General features: G+C 43.8%; 1 protein-coding gene across 2 annotated transcripts in view; it reads right to left on the minus strand.

Moving 5' to 3' along the window:
• The window catches only part of LOC106571345 (midasin), a 70,212-nt gene that overhangs the window by 51,991 nt on the left and 4,524 nt on the right, over positions 1 to 13,697 (minus strand). For both annotated transcript variants that reach the window (XM_045695636.2, XM_014144290.3), the window contains exons 7-23: positions 10,922 to 11,053; positions 10,694 to 10,797; positions 10,491 to 10,605; positions 10,006 to 10,199; positions 8,901 to 8,982; positions 8,327 to 8,422; positions 7,856 to 7,968; positions 7,232 to 7,380; positions 7,067 to 7,127; positions 6,735 to 6,949; positions 3,881 to 3,984; positions 3,632 to 3,776; positions 3,348 to 3,444; positions 2,636 to 2,749; positions 2,335 to 2,482; positions 518 to 625; positions 225 to 376 (exon numbers count right to left, since the gene is read on the minus strand). In XM_045695636.2, coding sequence (XP_045551592.2) covers positions 225 to 376; positions 518 to 625; positions 2,335 to 2,482; positions 2,636 to 2,749; positions 3,348 to 3,444; positions 3,632 to 3,776; positions 3,881 to 3,984; positions 6,735 to 6,949; positions 7,067 to 7,127; positions 7,232 to 7,380; positions 7,856 to 7,968; positions 8,327 to 8,422; positions 8,901 to 8,982; positions 10,006 to 10,199; positions 10,491 to 10,605; positions 10,694 to 10,797; positions 10,922 to 11,053 — 2,129 coding nt within the window. The remainder of the gene's footprint in view (positions 1 to 224; positions 377 to 517; positions 626 to 2,334; positions 2,483 to 2,635; positions 2,750 to 3,347; positions 3,445 to 3,631; positions 3,777 to 3,880; positions 3,985 to 6,734; positions 6,950 to 7,066; positions 7,128 to 7,231; positions 7,381 to 7,855; positions 7,969 to 8,326; positions 8,423 to 8,900; positions 8,983 to 10,005; positions 10,200 to 10,490; positions 10,606 to 10,693; positions 10,798 to 10,921; positions 11,054 to 13,697) is intronic.

Here is a 13,697-nt window from a genome sequence, read left to right on the forward strand (position 1 = left end):
GCACAAGAGCAGCAGCAGCAGCAAAGTGGGAAAGTCATGTCATCTTTATGGCAGCAGTGATGACACAACCGATATTAGCCAATACATCTCATGTGACGCTCAATGTGCCATCAACAGGTTTACGATACAACAGTCAGTGAGTGGCTACTAGGACTATACCACAGGTATTGACTAGGTTGACTGATTGATTGATCCAGGGGGACGGGGGAGGTCAGTTTTCCTACCCAGCGGACACCACCCTGGCCAGGTCACGCAGGTTAAGCTTGACGGAGGTGGTGAGGATGTAGCTGGGGTCCAGAGCCGGCTCCATCTCCCCCTGGGATACCCAGTAGCCCTCCATCTGAATGCAGGGCCGCCCCGTGGGCTCCGGGATGGGCTGTGGGGAAACACAGGGTGAACCATGGCTACTGAGGAATCTCCTATTGAGGAATTATTAAGCTTCATCTTAATTATCCATCTATCTCAATTAATACAAATATGGAATCAATAAAGTCATATTACAGGCCTGCAGTATTACCTGCTTCAGAAACTTGATGTTTCCCCCCATGATGTGTTGACACACCAGTTTCTGGACCATTGGATGGGAGCTGCGGTCCAGCTGGGTAAGGAAACTCAAACAGAAGCCCTGGAAAAAGAGACAGATGGAGAATCTGGTCACATCTGAACCTATGGTCCAATCAGGTTACTAAGGATATCAATATACAGTGCATTCAGAAAAATATTCAGGCCCTGACTTTTTCCCTTTTTTTTTAACATGACAGCTTTATTCTAAAATTGATTAAATAGTCCCCCTCATCAATCTACACACACACACACAATACCCTATATAGACAAACCAAAAACTGGTTTAGAATTTTTGCAAATGCATAAAAAAAAAACATGGAAATATCACATTTACATAAGTATTCAGACCCTTTACTCAGTACTTTGTTTAAGCACCTTTGGCAGCGATTACAGCCTTGAATCGCTTTTGGTATGACGCTACAAGCTTGCCACACCTGTATTTGGAGAGTTTCTCCCATTCTTCCCTGCAGATCCTCTCAAGCTCTCTCAGGTTGGATGAGGAACATAGCTGCACAGCTATTTTCAGGTCTCTCAAGAGATGTTCGATCCGGTTCAAGTCCGGGCTCTGGCTGGGCCACTCAAGGACATTCAGAGACTTGTCCAGAAGCCACTCCTGCGTTGTCTTGGCTGTGTTTAAGGTCGTTGTCCTGTTGGAAAGTGAACCTTTGCCCCAGTCTGAGGTCCTGAGCGCTCTGGAGCAGGTTTTCATCGAGGATCTCTTTGTACTTTGCTCTGTTCATCTTTCCCTTGATCCTGACTAGTCTCCCAGTCCCTGCCTCTGAAAAAACTCCCCACAACATGATGCTGCCACCACCATGCTTCACCGTAGAGATGGTGCCACATTTCCTCCAGACGTGACGCTTGGCATTCAGGCCAAAGAGTTCAATCTTGCTTTCATCAGACCAGAGAATCTTGTTTCTCATGGTCTGAGAGTCCTTTAGTTACCTTTTGGCAAACTCCAAGCAGGCTGTCATGTGACTTTTACTGAGGAGTGGCTTCTGTCTGGACACTCTACCAAAAAGGCTTGATTGGTGGAGTGTTGCAGAGATGGTTGCCCTTCTGGAAGGTTCTCCCATCTCCACAGAGGAACTTTGGAGCTCTGTCCAAGTGACCATTGGGTTCTTTGTCACCTCCCTAACCAAGGCCCTTCTCCCCCGATTACTCAGTTTTGCCAGGCGGCCAGCTCTAGGGAGAGTCTTGGTGGTTCCAAACTTCTTCCATTTAAGAATGATGGAGGCCACTGTGTTCTTGGGGACCTTCAATGCTACAGAAATGTTTTGGTACCCTTCCCCAGATCTGTGCTTCGACACAATCCTGTCTCGGAGCTCTACGGACAATGACTTCAACCTCATGACTTGGTTTTTGCTCTGACATGCACTGTCAACTGTGTGACCTTATATAGACAGGTGTCAAGTTGTAGAAACACCTCAAGGATGATCAACGGAAACAGGATGCACCTGAGCTCAATTTAAAAGTCTCATGGCAAAGGGTCTGAATACTTATGTAAATAAGGTACTTCTGTTGTTTATTTTGAATAAATTAGCAAAAATAAATAACAATCAGTTTTTGTTTTGTCATTATGGGGTATTGTGTATAGATTGATGAGATTTTTTTTAATTTATTTTTTTAAATCAATTTGAGAATAAAGCTGTAACGTAACAAAATGTGTAAAAAGTCAAGGGGTATGAATAATTTCCGAATGTACTGTATGCTTATTTAATCAATATAAAGGATATCGAAATCAATGCTGGGAGAGCTTTGGCCTCCTACCTCGTAGAGAGAGCGCTGGACGCTGTAGCAGGGGTTGGCTGCCACATACTTCAGCGCCCTGCAGAGGGTACGCAGGCTGTAGTGGGGATGGTGTCCAGTCCCGTCCACCAGTTTGGAGGTAGCCTCCTTACGCACCGTCAGGTAAAAGCTGCAGCAGCAAATACATATTTTTTATTAAAATCTATCAATTAATCAATCAAATCAGCAATCAATATGACATGACATTAAACTTGACTTTGTGGAAACTTGATGAGCCACGTGATGCATATGACAGAGGACAGTGTGTATTCTGACCCCTGACCTTATAATCCCATTGATGACGTTTTTATTGGGGTTCAGGCCTTTCAGGTAGTCAGACACCAGGATGAGCAGGTCTCCCTCATTCTCCAGCTCCTCCACATACAGCTCAGTGAACCTGGGAAAGAAAGAGAGCAGCATGTCAAACCACAGCTAGTTGGGCCGCCAGGTCCCGAACAGCTAGTTGGGCCGCCAGGTCCCGAACAGCTAGTTGGGCCGCCAGGTCCCGAACAGCTAGTTGGGCCGCCAGGTCCCGAACAGCTAGTTGGGCCGCCAGATCCCAAACAGCTAGTTGGGCCGCCAGATCCCAAACAGCTAGTTGGGCCGCCAGATCCCAAACAGCTAGTTGGGCCGCCAGATCCCAAACAGCTAGTTGGGCCGCCAGATCCCAAACAGCTAGTTGGGCCGCCAGATCCCAAACAGCTAGTTGGGCCGCCAGATCCCAAACAGCTAGTTGGGCCGCCAGATCCCAAACAGCTAGTTGGGCCGCCAGATCCCAAACAGCTAGTTGGGCCGCCAGATCCCAAACAGCTAGTTGGGCCGCCAGATCCCAAACAGCTAGTTGGGCCGCCAGATCCCAAACAGCTAGTTGGGCCGCCAGATCCCAAACAGCTAGTTGGGCTGCCAGATCCTGATAAGCTAGTAGGTTTTCCAGTATGCTCATAAGTTAAAGACATTTCAGTCAAACACCAGGCCAGCTCAGCCCATGTTCTAACCTGTTCCGTATGCCCAGGGGCAGGTTCCTCTTCCCCACGTCCGTCGCTGGGTTCATGCAGGCAAAGAGACGGAAGTCTGGATGGCGAACCAGGGGCTCTGTATAAAAAAATTATTACATTTAATTCCAGTAGCAGCATCAAAGTGATCATATTTCCAAGGTCATAATCAGCTAAAACTTTTATGACCAAAGCCATGACAATAATAATATGCAATTTATAACGTGTAATGCAATAGTGATATAAAAAGTGTTATAACATGCTATGGAGAGCAGTGGGAGCCTCACCAGTGTCTCCGCGGTCCAGCAGCACCAGAGAGCCGGCGGTGCCCTCCAGCAGGCCACTCAGACACTCCAGAGTCTCTGCTGCAGCCAGGTTCATCTCATCCAGCAGGATCCACTCTCCCTTCTTCACCGCTTGGGCCAGAGTCCCCTGTAGAGACACACACGGTTTACAATCACAGCAGGTTGGTGAGCAATAGGGATATGTAGTGTGTGTGTGTGAGAGAGAGTGAGACGCTCTAGGTAAACCTTTACCTCCACAAAGGCAAAGACCAGTGCTGTCTCACAGGCTCTGATCTGCTGCTGGGTCTGAGCCAGCCTCACGGCCAGGGTTTCCCACTGCTCCTGCAGCAAGGCAGCTGGGGAAAGCAGCACACAAAAACACAGACTGAGAACAGCCTAAGGCAACACTCACATTTCTGTCACAGTGAGAGTATGAGTAAGCTATTCAAGACAAGAGGGAATGAAGGTACTTATTTTGGTTGTTTTCCAAATGGCAACACTATTATCTATATGATGCACTACAGTGCCTTCCAAAAGTATTCACACCCCTTTTTTCCACATTCAGTTGTGTTACAGCCTGGATTTAAAATTAATTAAATTGAGATTTTTTGGGGGCACTGGCCTACACACACACACAATACCCCATAATGTCAAAGTGGAATTATGTTTTCCAATATAACTTTTTTCCCTTACAAATTAGTTTAAAAAAAAATGAAAAGCTGAAATGTCTTGAGTCAATAAGTATTCAACCCTTTTGTTATGGCAAGCCAAAATAAGTTCAGGAGTAAAAATGTGCTTAACAAGTCACATAATAAGTTCATGGACTCTGTATGCAATAAGTGTTTAACATGATTTGAGCGAATACCTCATCTTTGTACCTCACATATTCAATTATCTATAAGGTCCCTCTGTCAAGCAGTGAATTTCAAGCACAGATTCAACCACAAAGACCATGGAGGTTTTAAAGAAGGGCAACTGTTTTTTAAAAAGCAGGCAATGAATACCCCTTTGAGCTTGGTGAAGTTATTACACTTTGGAAGGTGTATCAAAACACCCAGTCACTACAAAGATACAGCCTAGCTCAGTTGCCGGAGAGGAAGGAAACCACTCAGGGATTTCACCATGAGGCCAAATCCAGAATTTAATGGCAGTGATAGGAGAAAACTGAGGATGGATCAACAACATTGTAGTTACTCCACAATACTAACCTAATGAACAGAGTGAAAAGGAGGAAGCCTCTCCTGTACAGAATAAAAATATTCCAAGACATGCATCCTGTTTGCAACAAGGCACTAAATAAGGACAATAACCTAAAACACAAGGCTAAATCTACAGTGGAGTTGCTTACCAAGAAGACAGTGAATGTTCCTCAGTGGCCGACTTACAGTTTTGACTTAAAATATACAGTTTAAGTCGGAAGTTTATATACACCTTAGCCAAATACATTTAAACTCAGTTTTTCACAATTCCTGACATTTAATCCTAGTACAAATTCCCTGTCTTAGGTCAATTAGGATCACCACTTTATTTTAAGAATGTGAAATATCAGAATAATAGTAGAGAATGATTTATTTCAGCTTTTATTTCTTTCATCACATTCCCAGTGGGTCAGAAGTTCACATGCACTCAATTAGTATTTGGTAGCATTGCCTTTAAATTGTTTAACTTGGGTCAAATGTTTTGGGTAGCCTTCCACAAGCTTCCCCAATAAGTTGGGTGAATTTTGGCCCATTCTTCCTGACAGAGCTGGTGTAACTGAGTCAGGTTTTCTTCGGCTTGCAAGCCTCCCCCTTTTTCCTCCAAACATAACGATGGTCATTATGGCCAAACAGTTCTATTTTTGTTTCACCAGACCAGAAGACATTCCTCCAAAAAGTACTATCTTTGTCCCCATGTGCAGTTGCAAACCGTAGTCTGGCTTTTTAATGGCGGTTTTGGAGCAGTGGCTTCTTCCTTGCTGAGCGACCTATCAGGTTATGTCGATATAGGACTCGTTTTACTGTGGATAAAGATACTTTTGTACCTGTTTCCGCCAGCATCTTCACAAGATCCTTTGCTGTTGTTCTGGGATTGATTTGCACTTTTCACACCAAAGTACATTCATCTCTAAGAAACAGAATGCGTCTCCTTCCTGAGCGGTATGATGGCTGCGTGGTCCCATGCGGTAGGACGGCTACGTGGTCCCATGCTGTTTATACTTGCAAACTATTGTTTGTACAGATGAACGTGGTACTTTAAGGCATTTGGAAATTTCTCCCAAGGATGAACCAGACTTGTGGAGGTCTACAATTTTGTTTCTGAGGTCTTGGCTGATTGCTTTTGATTTTCCCATGATGTCAAGCAAAGAGGCACTGAGTTTGAAGGTAGGCCTTGAAATACATCCACAGGTACACCTCCAATTGACTCAAATTATGTTAATTGGCCTATCAGAAGCTTCTAAAGCCATGACATCATTTTCTGGAATTTTACAAGCTGTTTCAAGGCACAGTCCATGTAAACTTCTGACCCACTGGAATTGTGATACAGTGAGTTATAAGTGAAATAATCTGTCTGTAAACAATTGTTGGAAAAATGACTTGTGTCCTGCACAAAGTAGATGTCCTAACCAACTTGCCAAAACTATAGTTTGTTAACAAGAAATTTGTGGAGTGGTTGAAAAACAAGTTTTAATGTAAAATTCCGACTTCAAAAAATCAAGAACTGAAAATGGTTGTCAAGTAATCATCAACAACCAATTTGACAGAGCTTGATTATGTTTAAAAAGAATAATGGGCAAATGTTGTACAATCCAGTTGTGGAAAATTATTTGAGACTTACCCAGAAAGATTCACAACTGTAATCACTGCCAAAGGTGCTTCTACAGTATTGACTCAGGGGTGTGAATATTTATGTGAATTAGACATCTGTATTTAATTTTCAAAAATGTGCTAACATTTCTAAAAACATGTTTTCACTGTCACTATGGGTTATTGTATGCAGATAAAAACATTATTTAAAAAATGTAATCAATTTTGAATTCAGGCACCACAAATGTGGAATTAGTCAAGGGGTATGAAAACTTTCTGAAGCCATTGATGCAAACAATATCTAAAGAGTGTGGTGGTACCATTGTTTTTTTCCTGCAGCTCCGACTTGCTGAGGGCCGACTTGCAAACGTGGTCCATGAGCTTAAGGAGGTCCTGCCAGCGCTTGCCCCTGAAGCAGGTCTGCACGTGGCCCAGGAAGGTCAGGTTCTGCTTGCGGGAGTAGGTCTGGGAGAACACGTCCTCGAAGGCCTCACGCAGGGGTAGCAGGATAAGCTTGTGGTCCACTGGTTTATACCTTAGATCAGGGAAGAGAATATGCCTACTCAGTACCAATGCAGGCAAGGGTAATATCCCTGTCTGAATATGCTGGTATAGGTGAAAGTTCATACAGGAAAAGGACTAATTCCCTTACCCTCCTAGCAGGTCAGCTGTATCACTCTGCTGGTTCATATTCACCACCCGTAACCTGTGTCCTGGAGAGGGAGCGAGAGAGAAGGGGAACATAGGTGTTGGTTAGTGGGTTCCCACTGTACCGTGTTGTCTGAGAGAAGCTTTCTGGCAGAGTGTTGCGTCTCACCAGTGATTCCAGCCAGGTACTGCACAGTGGATGTCTTGCCCGTGCCCGTCTCTCCGACCAACAGAATGGGCTCACCCTGGGTAACACACACGGCTAGCTGTTCCAAAAGCACTGCAGAGGGCCGCGTGGCAGCAAATGTCTGCTTCTCACTGTGCACATTGAGATACACATAGGTTTGGTTACACTTTTACTCAATCTCAAATTTGACCTAATACATTCATCAACAAATATACTTTTTTGTTACCCCCAATTGCAGATTTCCAAAGGTGCGTTTCTGCTGTAGGGTTTTTGTTTTTAGTCATATGCTGAGGACTGGAATATTTGCTGGTTCATCAAAGTGTGTAGTTAGGGATCAATTCCATGTTTATTCAATCAACCAGCGGGAGTCTATTTGGCTGGGTAAGTGTTGGGCCTGGCAAAGCGACAGTAACGTCTATATTGTCTAAACAGACAGGTTACGGGCACAGACGGGCAGGGCTGGCAGCCTGACTCAGTGTGTTCCATAAGCGATAGCTGCCAGGCAAATATCGGACTACTAACCCGGGTACTTAATTGACTTCAACAAATTGCGGTGCATCAGATGGCAACTAATTCGATTTAGGGTCACACATTTTGCTGACTTACTTGCCGATGCGGACCACTTCGTTCTGCTTCCGTTCCAGGGTCACTCTGCCCACCAAGGCCTCCAGCTCTGTGACAGAGATGCCAGGTTGGTACATCTGGCAGAAATGTGCAGCCTGAGAGGCACACGACCATAGAAATAAGAATTAATAGAATGGCTTGGAAGTTCTAACCTTAGAAATAAGAATTAATTAATGTATTCTTATTTCTATGTACACAACCATCATGTCAACAGTCAACAACCATCACCATGTCTGAGTCCAATACGGCACCCTTGGCAAATGGCACTCGCAGGGCTCTGGTCAAAAGTAGTGCACTATATAGGGAATAGAGTGCCATTTGGGACTTGCTCTATGTCAGGAGACTGTAGATCGTCATAATGTCCTAAAGTACGACAAACTTGGACATCAGTACTGAACTTATTTTGACATGCTGTCAGCAGAGGCCCATCATTTCCAGTGATGCTGGACTTACCTTCTCTTTGGAGATGTTGAGCTTGCTCCCGATGACCTCAGCCATGCACAGCCTCCTCTCTGGTCGGGATAGCATAGCTGTAAAGCAGTCTAGGGCCTAAAAGGGGGGGAAAGCCGCAAAACAGTACAGTTAACAAGAGCATTCTTTTGTTGGGCGGCAAATTGTTAAAAGTTTCTGAAACTGTTACAGCTACATTGATTTTCCATTCAAATATGGATTGTGCTAACTCAATGAATCTATTGTCAGTCGACACTAAACTAGCTTTGTTCAACCAACCTGATGCGCAGTCAGTTCTGATTCAGGAGGCTAACCCTAAAGAGCTATGAAAAAAAGTGTTGAACACATCGAGCCCTATTCCGACTAAAGGGTTTTCCATCCTAACATAGATTAGGTAATAACCTTACCAGAGTCTAACCTTGCCAGGTCTACATAGCCACAGAGTTCTAAGGCAAGTTCAGAATTATCCGTGGTGAACAACAACAGTTCAAGCCGGAAAGCTTCATTAGCATAGGAAACAATGGCAGGAGGGTGACAACATTGCAATGGCAGCCTGTGCTGCTGTGACGAGGCTCACCTCCAAGAAGACATGTTGAGCGGTGGCAGACGAGGTGCTGTCAAAGTTACTGCTGATCCTCTCACACCATTTCAGCAGGTCTCTGTAAAATATAGAGTAGAGGTTACATAAGGGCTCTCCAACTCTGTTCCTGGAGAACTACCCTCCTGTAGGTTCAGTTGTAACTAACCTGATTCACTTTATCAACCACTATATTATTAGAATCAGGTGTTGATTTTACACCAAGGGAAAAGCCCTGAGCCCAACACGTACACACAGGTATTCCCAGTATGAACCCTTACAAATGGGTGAAAAACGAGTGGCCTCCACAAATGAGAGGGTCAGGTCTGAACTGGTTACCTAATGATAAGGGCTGTCCTGGTGTAACGTCTAGCATCTGTGGATCCAGCTCTATAGAAAAGAACGGTCCAATCGATGGGCCATCGAGCGCAGGCAGCAGCACCCAGTGGAAAGCTAATTAAAGTCCTGAGGGCTAGCTGCCTGGTCATTTCATTTCCCAGTGGGCCAGTGCAGATCCTAATGTAAACCTCACAACCCAACTCTGCTCTGGGACGCATGTGGTGGGATGGATAGGGCCGCTGGGTTTACCTGTATCTGGGGCTTGACCATTACTGTGGATCTGAGCAGCTAGGGAATCATGACAATGAGTTCATCACCAGTTCATATTGGCAGAGAGACAGTGTCATCTTTCAATGCAGGGGAAAATATATTGTGTATAGACACCTACTGTGGGAATCAGCTTCAAGATAAACCATGAGAGAACTGAACATGAATAAATTGCAACAACATGAGACAGAAAAGCTAAAAGTAAAAAGAGGGGAGCTGAAAATAAGAGCATATATTTTTATTGTATTTAACCTTTATTTAACTAGGCAAGTAGGTTAAGAACAAATTCTTATTTACAATGACGGCTTACCAAAAGGCAAAGATTAAAAATAAACACAATATAAATACAGGACAAAACACACATCACAACAAGAGAGACAACACAACACTACATAAAGAGAGACCTAAGACAACAACATAGCAATGCAGTAACACATGACAACACAGCATGGTAGCAACACAACATAACAACATGGTAGCAGCCATAGCATGCCATTACCTCAGTGACAGTCCCCTCCCCTCCAGGGACGTGGTCTTGTCCTCCAGCCTGTGATGAGACACCTCTGGGGCATGAAGACTGTCTGTGTGGCCCAGTGCCACCAGGTCAGGGTGCCTCTCTCCAGTCAGCTGGCAGTAGATGTCCAGGAGGCGCTCGACCACAACTGTTAGGTTGGGGTACCGGTTCACCAGCACCTGCACAGGCAAACAACAACAGTTAAAGTTAAAGAGAGATATAAAGAGAATTAAAACAATGCTTCAATTGCAAATTATATCCAAGTTTCCACAGGCAAAGAACAACCCGACTGTTAGCTTCAGGAACTTCATTAGTAAGATAAAACTGGTTATAAAGTACAGTGCAAGTTGGATTCTGTAGTACATCATGCTAGAAAAAAAATACACTTGAAACAGAGGATACACTGGTCATATTATAGACCACAGGAAATTGATGTGGACTCCATTGGATCATGTCCTCAGTCGTCTCACCTTCTTCAGTTCCTCTCGTGCCATGTTTCCAATTTGTAGTTTAGTCCAGTACTTGTCCAAGAGAGCTGCGTGGGTGTTCTGTGGCCTGTACCAGCCTCCAGCACTGTGGAACATTCTACAGATACACACAAACATCAGTTATTTTCTGTGTAAAAGGAGGATGATATTTATAGGGTCACACGTGGGCCACATGACATTCTTACCTTCTCGTAGCAAAGAATTGGAAGCCTGGAGCCACTTCAATGCAGTCCTCCCGTCCTGGGATCATCAGCTGTTTATTCTCCATCAAGGGAAGGAGTACAGATATCTGCAAGGCATACAACTCATATGATAAAATACCTTGTAGCCTTGAACCTACTACTACAGTAATAACTATATTAACAGGTCACTTCATGTAGTTCCATGCGTGATTCAGCTATGCAAAAACCCACCACATCCAGAGGAGCATGGTCAATGTCCTCCAACAGGATCCAATGTCCTTTAGAGACAGCCTGTGTCAGGGAACCTGGCTGCCACACAAACTTCCCTGGGATATCAGTACAGCGATACATCCCAAGCAACATCTGCAATAAAGCAGCAAAGAGATTAGATCATTGCTATCAACCGTTCAAAAACAGTAGAATGCCCTCAGAGGACGATGCTAGAGTTCCAGGAAAAATATAAAGTACCAGTCAAAAGTTTGGACACACCTACTAATTTCTTAAATTGTAGAATAATAGTGAGGACATCAAAACTATGAAATAATACATATGGAATCATCTAGTAACCAATAAAGTGCTAAACATATCAAAATATATTGTATGAGATTCTTCAAAGCAGCCACCCTTTGCCTTGATGACAGTTTTACACACTCTTGGCATTCTCTCAACCAGCTTCACCTGGAATGCTTTTCCAAAAGTCTTGAAGGAGTTCCCACATATGCTGAGCGCTTGTTGGCTGCTTTTCCTTCACTCTGCAGTCCAACTCATCCCAAACCATCTCAAATTGGTTGAGGTCGGGTGATTGTGGAGGCCAGGTCATCTGATGCAGCACTACATCACTCTCCTTCTTGGTCAAATAGCCCTTACACAGCCTGGAGGTGTTGGGTCATTGTCCTGTTTAAAACAAATGAAAGTCCCACTAAGCGCAAACCAGATGGGATGGTGTATCGCTGCAGAATGCTGTGGTAGCCATACTGGTTAAGTGTGCCTTCAATTCTAAATAAATCCCTGACAGTGTCACCAACAAAGCGCCCCCACACCATCACACCTCCTCCTCCATGCGTCACAGTGGGAACCACACATGCAGAGATCATCCATTCACCTACTCTGCGTCTCACAAAGACAGTTGTTAGAACAAAAAAAATCTCAAATTTGGACTCAGACCAAAAGGACAGATTTCCACTGGTGTAATGTCCATTGCTCGTTTTTCTTGGCCCAAGCAAGTCTCTTCCTTCTTATTGGTGTCCTTCAGTTGTGGTTTCTTTGCAGCAATTTGACCATGAAGTCCTGATTCACGCAGTCTCCTCTGAACATTTGATGTTGACATTTGTCTGTTACTTGAACTTCGCGAAGCATGTATTTGGGCCGCAATTTCTGAGGCTGGTAAGTCTAACGAACTTATCCTCTGCAGCAGAGGTAACTCTGGGTCTTCCTTTCCTGTGGCGGTCCTCATGAGAGCCAGTTTCATCACGGCGCATGATGGTTTTTGCGACTGCGCTTGAAGAAACTTTCAAAGTTCTTGAAATGTTCCGGATTGACTGACCTTCATGTCTTAAAGTAATGATGGAATGTTATTTTGCTTTGTTTATTTGAGCTGCTCTTGCCATAATATGGACATGGTATTTTACCAAATAGGGATATCTTCTGTATACCACCCCTATCTTGCCACAACAACTGATTGGCTCAAACGCATTAAAATAAAAATCAATTATTTTTAAAAAGGCACACATGTTAATTGAAATGCACCTCATGAAGCTAGTTGAGAGAAAAAAAAGAAAAAAGTAAATATTTTTATTTATTTCACCAGGTAGGTTAGTTGAGAACAAGTTCTCATTTCTTGAAATTTCATTTCATTTCGAACTGTTTTGCTTTATCTTGGCCAGGTCGCAGTTGTAAATGAGAACTTGTTCTCAACTTGCCTACCTGGTTAAATAAAGGTGAAATTAATAAATAAATAATTTGCAACTGCGACCTGGCCAAGATAAAGCGTAGCAATTCGACACATACAACACAGAGTTACACATGGAATAAACAAAACATACAGTCAATAATACAGTAGAACAAAAGAAAACAAAACGTCTATATACAGTGAGTGCGAATGAGGTAAGTTAAGGCAATAAATAGGCCATGGTGGCAAAGTAATTACAACATAGCAATTAAACACTGGAATGGTAGATGTGCAGAAGATGAATGTGCAAGTAGAGATACTGGGGTGCAAAGGAGCAAGATAAATAAATAAATAAATAAATACAGTATGGGGATGAGGTAGGTAGATAGATGGGCTGTTTACAGATGGGCTATGTACAGGTGCAGTGATCTGTGAGCTGCTCTGAAAGCTGGTGCTTAAAGCTAGTGAGGGAGATATGAGTCTCCAGCTTCAGAGATTTTTGCAGTTCGTTCCAGTCATTGGCAGCAGAGAACTGGAAGTAAATGCGGCCAAAGGAGGATTTGGCTATGGGGGTGACCAGTGAGATATACCTGCTGGAGCGCATGCTATGAGTGGGTGCTGCTATGGTGACCAGTGAGCTGAGATAAGGCGGGGCTTTACCTAGCAGAGACTTGTAGATAACCTGTAGCCAATGGGTTTGGCGACGAGTATGAAGCGAGGGCCAACCAATGAGAGCGTACAGGTCGTAATGGTGGGTAGTGTATGGGGCTTTGGTGACAAAACGGATGGCACTGTGATAGACTGCATCCAGTTTGTTGAGAATGCCAAGAGTGTGCAAAGCTGTCATCAAGGCAAAGGGTGGCTACTTTGAAGAAGCTCAAATATAAAATACTATTTTGGTTACTACATGATTGATGATAAATATGGGGCGGCAGGTAGCCTAGTGGTTAGAGCACCGGGCCAGTAACCGAAAGGTTGCTAGATCATATCCCCGAGCTGACAAGGTAAAAATCTGTTCCTAGGCCGTCATTGAAAATAAGAATTTGATCTTAACTGATTTGCCTAGATAAATAAAGGTAAATTAAAAAAAAGATTCCACGTGTTATTTCATAGTTTTGA

Source organism: Salmo salar, chromosome 15 (genome assembly GCF_965601325.2).
Source record: "Salmo salar chromosome 15, fSalSal1, whole genome shotgun sequence".
In the NCBI taxonomy this organism is placed as follows: Eukaryota; Metazoa; Chordata; class Actinopteri; order Salmoniformes; family Salmonidae; genus Salmo; species Salmo salar.